The 7,386-nt window shown below is 45.2% G+C and overlaps 1 protein-coding gene across 2 annotated transcripts in view; it reads left to right on the top strand.

Annotated features, from left to right (window-relative positions):
• Positions 1-2,583: 2,583 nt before the first annotated feature.
• Positions 2,584-7,386, top strand: part of Ube2r2 (ubiquitin conjugating enzyme E2 R2) — a 106,230-nt gene continuing 101,427 nt past the window's right edge. Inside the window, exon 1 of one of the 2 annotated variants that reach the window (XM_023715936.1) lies at positions 2,584-3,338. In XM_023715936.1, coding sequence (XP_023571704.1) covers positions 3,162-3,338 — 177 coding nt within the window. In that variant the 5' untranslated portion in view covers positions 2,584-3,161. The remainder of the gene's footprint in view (positions 3,339-7,386) is intronic. The other variant, XM_004631915.2, reaches the window with a different exon arrangement.

The raw sequence follows: 7,386 nt of genomic DNA, 5'->3' as shown, positions 1-7,386 counted from the left end.
AAAAAAAAAAAAAGACAACTCTATAACCTCAGTCTTTTTAAAAAGTTAGTACATGTTTCCAGTATATAATAATTACATTCATTGTGGGGAGTTTGAACATGTGTATAACTCCAGTCTCATGAGAGAAAAAAATCCCAACTTATGGACTTTCTACAAAATATTTGAACAGTATTCCTCACAATTATCAAGGTCTTCAAAAACAAGAAGTGTAGGGCTGGTGGGATGGCTTAGTGGTCTAAAGCACCTACTTAGAAAAGCTTGGCAGAGCACAGGGACCGCTGTATGGTCCCCCAGCACCACATGCCAGCCGGCCCTGCCCCCTGGTGTGCTGAGCAGGTCACCGAGATCCAGTGTGGTGGCGCACACCTGTAATCCCAGCATTAGGGAGGCTGAAAACAGGAGGATTACTATGAGTTTGAGCTGCGTAGTGAGACCCTGCACCAAACACATTAACTAAAAACAAAACAAAAAAAAAAGTAAGGAAATATGAATAAAACTTGAACATCAGTTAAAAGTAATGTATTGTCAAGCTTGTTGGTGCATACATGTAATACCAGCACTCTTTGAGTCTGAGGCAGGAGGCCTCATGAGGCCAACCTGGGCAATTTAGGGAACCCCTGACTATAAAACAAAATAAAACAGCAAACCAAAAACTTGGTATCCAGATTGCGGCTGAACTAAATAACTTTGTGGTAGTGGAGATTGAATGCAGAGCCTCACACAACTTTACAGCCATTTTTTAATTTCAAGGTTGTGTCTTCCCAAATCAGAAATCTGCCCTGGTTAGGCTCAGGTTTGGGGTCCTTTTTCCTCAGCCTCCCAGAGTGTGGGAATTACAAGTATGTACCATCATGCCTGTCTATTTCCTTAAAATTTCCATTTATGGGTTATTTATTATGTATCAGTCATTCTCCTAAATGATCTCATTTACTCATTACAATTGCTTGTGTTAGGTATAATTGACCTGCTTTTGCAGAAGCTGATGAATCAGGAAGAAGTAAATGTATTGAGTTGCCAGGATTGAAAACAAGATCTTTTTCATGCCAAAATTGTATGTACTGTTCATAATATCTTGGCTTTACTAGGATAAAGTTCATTAGAGTTTAGGCAGTTATTGGACATGCTTTCCTGAAAGATAGTCTCCATATCTCATTTTAGTCAGGGTTATCTCAAAAGTCGCTTACTTTGTGGTTTAGAAGTTTATACTTTGAGGTATAGAAGATCGAAGTCCAACCCCTGTACCTTGTATTACAAAAAGGTAAACTGAGATGTAGTTAAGGCACTCACCCCAAATCATGCTGACAAAAGTCAGGAATCTAGGCTCAGTCTGTAATTATTTTCTTTTTTGTGTGTGGTACTTCTTGTTTGGTCTTCATGTGGAGCTACCTCCTCAGCCCCCCCCACCCCTCTAAATTTTTTTTTTTTTTAAACCTTTTCTTCATTTGGCTCAGGGTCTCACTATGCAGGGAAGGACTTGCAGTGATCCTCCTGTCTCAGCCTTCCCAGCATTGGGCTTACAGGCATGCACCACCGGCGTGTGGTTTTGGTGGCTGGCATGGCGGTACAGCATGCATTATCGGGGATCAAGAACCTGATCCAGGCAGGCGCTTAGACCGCCGACCTATCTCCCCAGCCCAATATGAGCTCGAATTTGGGAGACCAGAGTGCTGGGATTACAGGTGTGTGCCATCACAACTCGTTGGTAATTAGATTTTTACTCTTTCCTCCTAATTTCTTCTTTGTAGTTAAGGTGGAAGTAAGGGCTGGCTTATCTGCCTTTTTCAGTTTCGCGTTTGGGAAAATGCCCCTTCAAAGGTGGGTGACTTGTCCAGCGGCATACTATGTCTGCCGCGGACACTATGGTCTGCCGCGGAGATGTAGGGAAGGTCTGTTTCCACCGTTAAGATTCACATTCTTGGGGGCGGGGAGATGGCTCAGTAGAATAAGTGCTTTCTTGGCAAGTGCAAGGGCTTGAGTTCAATCCCCGGTTCCGCAAAAAAAAAAAAAAAAAAAAAAAGAAAAGAAAAGATTCACAACCCCCTTCTCCACATTGGGAACAAGAGTCTCTTGTAACCTAGGCTCGCCTCGAGCTTGCAGCTACCCTTCAGCTTCAGTCTAAATGCTGAAGTTACAGACACTTGCTTTCAAGCTCCTCCTAATCAAGCACCCACTTCGTGGACAGCAGACTGGGCGTCACAAGGAGGGGTCTGTAGACGACTAGAGTTTGCCTGTGGATGGCTGCGGGGGCCCGTGTACACAAATATATGGGATGAGCTTTAGGACCCGAGTTCCCTTCCGGGGCACGCCTCTCAAGTCGCGGCATCAAAACACTTCCTTTAGCCGGGGGTGCCCAAGCGATCTCCAGCAGCCCGCCCTCGGTCACTACAGCCGCTTTAAGGGCGGAGGACAGGCGTCGGCGTCACAAAGCACCGCCACCTCGCCCGCGGGCGGGGAAGGAGGTGGGGAAGGGGGAGGAGGAGAAGGGCGGGGCGAAGCGGGCAGGGGGAAGGAGGGGCGTGCGCACGCGCGTCGGGCCGCCAGCCGCCGAGGCCACCCCCCCACGACGCGCCCCTCCTTCCACTCTCCCTCCCTCCCCGCTCCGATCCTCCCTCCCTCTCGGCTCCGTCGCTCCCGCGGCGAGAGGCGCTCTCGCTCCCCTCTCCGCCCCTCCCCCAGCGCAGCCGCCGCCGAGAGACCCCCGTGTAGCCCCCCCCTCGACCCCGCGTGCCCTCCGGCCCGGCGGCCCCGAGGAGAACGAGAGGGCGAGCTAACGCAGCGCTCCCGGGCGAGCCCGGCCCCCCTCTTACCGCCGCCAGCCCTCCGCCGCCTACCTCCGCTTCCACCTCTTCTCGCTATCGGACTAGAGGCCCTCTGGGGGGAGGTCCCGGGCCGGGAGCGAATTCCCCGAACTCCCTCAGCCCCTCCCCCGCCCGGCCCGAGTGTGAGAAGCAGGGCCCAGCCCGGCCCGAGTCGCGTGTGAGGAGGACCCGGGCGGGCCCACGGGCCGTCTGGGGCCTGGTCCGGCCCGCCGGGGTGTGAAGGCAGGGGCCCGGGGCGGCCCGGCCCGGCGCGAGCGGAGCGGAGCGGAGGGAGGGGCCTGCTCCGGCCCCGCGGGTTCGCGAGGACTGGGGCCCCGGCCCGGCACGGCCGCTGCCGCCGCGATGGCCCAGCAGCAGATGACCAGCTCGCAGAAGGCCCTGATGCTGGAACTGAAATCCCTGCAGGAGGAACCGGTGGAGGGCTTCCGGATCACCCTGGTGGATGAGTCCGACCTCTACAACTGGGAGGTGGCCATCTTCGGACCCCCCAACACCCTCTACGAAGGCGGCTACTTCAAGGTACCCTCATCCCCTCCCGAACTCGGCGTCCCCCGCCGAGGCCTCGGCTCCCGGTCGCATGGGGGCTGTTTTTCGAGCCAAGAGTGTGAGCGCGAGTTCGTGGAGGGGGCTCCTCACCTCGCAGCCCCCTCCCCCATCCGTGGAGTCAGGAAGGACTTGCTCACCAAGTCGCTTTTCTTTGTCATGGGGCGGGGGCGGGAGGCCAGACTACACCGGGAAATAGGAAAGCCTCTTTGGCTGGGCTAGTGGCTGCGGGAGAGGAAGGGCCGTCTTTGTTTTGTTTCCCCAGCTGAGGGTGTGTGGGAGAGGTGGTCTGTTTCCTCGGTCGCCTCACTTCTGAGCCTTCTCTACGCAAGCTGGAACTGCCCCAGAGGGCAGAGTGACCTGCACTTATTGGATTGGACTTTTTTGGGGGGTGGGGTGGGGGAGGGGAACTAGTTTGTCATTCCATAGGCTGCCAGTGGCCTGACATTTTGAGGATTCTTTGGGCTTTTGGGGTAGTGGTAGTTAGAACTTTGCATTTCAGTGGGCGGTAATGAAAAGACCGTGGCGGTGGTTAAAATAAATAAAAGGGGAGGGGGTGCTTATGTTGTCTATTAACCAATTGAGGAAACTTTAATTTAGCTCTCTTTCTGTCCTATTTTTCCATTTACCTCAGTATGTGCTTTCAAAATGCCCTTTGTCCTCACCCCGCCACCAAGTTTACAAGCATTTTTTTTCTATATGTAGAAACATCCACAGCGGGTGGAACGTATCTTACAGAGAGATTGATAGTTTCCCACTTCAGGGAGACAAAATTGAAAGCTTTTTGCTCAGGTGGTCAGCTGCTGCGAATAGGGTCATCACCCAGATGAAGTGTTATCCGAAGTGAGATGGTTTCCCTGGTTAGGATTGTTTCTTAGGCAGCGACACTGTTTGTATTGTTTTGTATGATTTTAGAAAGGGGTTATAAAATAACTATAAAATTCTGGTTTCTTTCTTGTTTCTTAAACTTCAGAGTAACTAGCAAACTTGGAGATACTGAGGCCCCTTCTTTGTTTTGACTTAACGTTTTTAAGCAAGGAATCCCATGTTGAAGATTTGAATATTTTAAATTGTAGAGGAAATGAGTGCTTAGACATCCATTTTTTCTTAATTTCCAAAATTAAATAAAATAGGCCAGTGAGTCAATTTTAGTTTGTTTTGAAGGGAGGGGTTATCTTGGCACAAGTTTTAAATGAGTATCTTAGTCATGTAGTTGTGATGTGTATTTTTAGGACTACCCAATTACTTAACTCTGGTTTTGTACCCTTCTAAAGGTAGAAACTTAAGTTTCAGGCCTTAAATTGGGTCAACTTTTTAGAAACTGGGATTAATACAAGAAGTAATATTCATACTTGGTAGTCACTGAATACGTAAAAGCACTTTTTTAATATTATGTAAGCACAGTATCTTTACCAACTGGTTCATCTTTTATGGTCAACATACACTATACTTTTTAGATATATATTGTTTGGAATTACTAAGTAGAAGTACGAATAATTGAGGACATATTCAAAAAGGATTGCTGTGTCGGTGTTGAGGCTCATTCTTTCAGGGTCAAATATAAATTTTATAGATACTAGGAATACCAGTTGCATTACATGGAATTTGTGTGCTCACTTTCCTAGCAAAATCTAATTTCACTGGATAAAGTTTAATTCCCCCAAAATATAAGAAACAACTGATAGTTAAGGCAAATGATTACTAGTGAGAATAACCTCACTCCAGTGCAATTTTTTTTTTAAAAACCCCAAAAACAAAGAAAATAATGGGTTGCAAATTGTAATATTTTTATTTTTGCCTCAGTAATTAGGAACTGTGGCAAAATCTCAGTTTGAAATTGTTAGAAATGGAAGGATTTCCTATAGTGTATACTGATTTAAGATAAAGGTTTTTAACTAAAGTCTATAAAATATCTCAATCTTCATTGTTGTATGTATTAGATTTCTTAATCTAGCACTCAAAAGGGTTTATCTTATTTTCTTTATTAATTGGTGCCAGGAAATTGAAATAGGGTCTTACTACCACTGAGATATAAACCCACTCTTTTACATTTAATTCTGACATATAAAAATGCATAAAAATTCTTAAAGCAAAATTTATGTTTTTTAGTTTTATATGAGAAATGTGTTCAGTTGTATTTTGTCCCTTACTGTATTGCCTTTTTTTGGTTCTTTCTTTGGAAAAGGCAAATTTATGGTTACTGTTTTTTACTTCACTGCATTTGTCTTGAAACAAGGTTTTTATTGTAATCCACTACAGCTGCAGTTAACACAAAGCTTTCCAAACCTCTCTTTTCCCTTATCAAGTATCAGTCCTTGAACATTTAGTATAATTATTTTTAATTAAGACTTTTCTGTGTTTGGCATAATTGTTTAAAGGTAGAGGTACTGGGAGACATTCTTTTAAGTTTCTCCTAATATGATTCAACTTCTTTAACTTAGTTTTTAATAGGATTTCTTTTTTTTTATTTATTTGTGTGTGTGTGTGTGTGTGTGTGTGTGGCCAGCTCAGCCCACCAGGGGGCGGGGCTGGCTGGCATGTGGTGCTGGGGGATTGAACCGCGGTCCCTGTGCTTTGTTAAGCTTGTTCTAAGTAGGTGCTTTAGACCACTGAGCCATCTCACCAGCCCCTTTAATAGGATTTCTAACTGAACCTTTTCACCGTGAAATGATTGGCAGCAGTCTGTTACAGCCAATCTGTGTTGGAATCAGGCCTGTCCCCCTGCTTTTGGGTATTAAATAATCTCTAGTCATGTTTCTTAGCTTTTGGGGGTATGGATGTATGATAGGCAAAGGTGTAGTTTTCTCTGTCTTTTCTACACATTGTAAAAGTCTTCTCTGGCTTTGCTTTCAGTCCTGTTCCTTGGTCACCTTGAGGCAGCTTCTCAATTTCTTTGCTTTTTTGGGATTTTTCCCTTTAGGAGTCAGTCACTTGAATGACAAAGTAGAATGGCTTAGGATGCAAGACACTGAATTTCCAGTGAAATAAGTTGAAATATTTTAATATTACTGTCGAACAAAGCAGTAGTTATTTAAGGCTTTTAATAAGTTCACTTATTTAAGAGAAACTTTTTTCCTTTTCGAGACAGGGTCTCACTCACTCTACATTACAGGTTGGCCTCAAACTTGCCTTATTTATTACAGGCTGGCCTCAAACTTGTGGCAATCTTCTTATCTCTGGGAATGAATACAGGCATGAGCCACCACACTTGGCAGTTTTTTTCTTGGTATTGATCATAACTTTAAGTGCTTTGATAGAACCTGATTGAAACTCTATTTACTGATAAGTATGTTGGGACTCTAGAGTGAGAAAATCAGAATACCTTTTTTGTTTCTTTGCTTGTAACCCCATCTCACTCTTTTTAGGCTGGCTTTGAACTTCCTGTGTACTCCAGACCAATTTTAAATTTGTGGTGATCTTCCTGCCTCAGTCTTTTCAGTTATTTTTTTTAGTACCTGATTATATTGATTGCAGGGAGTTGATACATATGCATAACACCTCTTAATCATTTATATATCCCTTCTCCTTTCTCCCTCCCCCCTTAGTTTTTTTTTTTTTGTTCCTCGCATGCCTTCAGGGCACGTTTGGCCAGCGGGAGAGTTGTGAGGTTCGAACTCCAGCCACCTGAGGCTGACAGCTTTGTGGAAGCAGCCACTTAAAGGACTGAGCTAGGCCCAGGCCCCCTCCCCCCTTAGTTTTTATTTCATTCAATAATCTGGTTGAAGTGGTGAGATAAAGGTGTGTTCCATTTTAAGAAACCTCTAAACTATTAGAAAGTATTTGTTATACACTCAGCACTTTGTCAAATTCAATACAGATTTGTATTAAACTTCAATTATGTGTTTTAAAATAAAAGGATCTGTCTCATTCGTTATGCTTCATTTATTCTCTTTTCTTCCTCTCTCCTACCACAGCAATCCCAGTCCTTAACAGGATAGCATACTATATGACTATACTTCTTTTTCTTTGAGATTTTTTTCTTTGTAGTACTGAGGATTGAATCTAGGGCCTTCACACTGAGCTA

The sequence above is a fragment of the Octodon degus genome, unplaced genomic scaffold (assembly GCF_000260255.1).
Source record: "Octodon degus isolate 3935 unplaced genomic scaffold, OctDeg1.0 scaffold00045, whole genome shotgun sequence".
Lineage (NCBI taxonomy): Eukaryota > Metazoa > Chordata > Mammalia > Rodentia > Octodontidae > Octodon > Octodon degus.
Note: the sequence above shows the minus strand (reverse complement) of the source record. Positions and strands in the feature narration are given on the sequence as shown.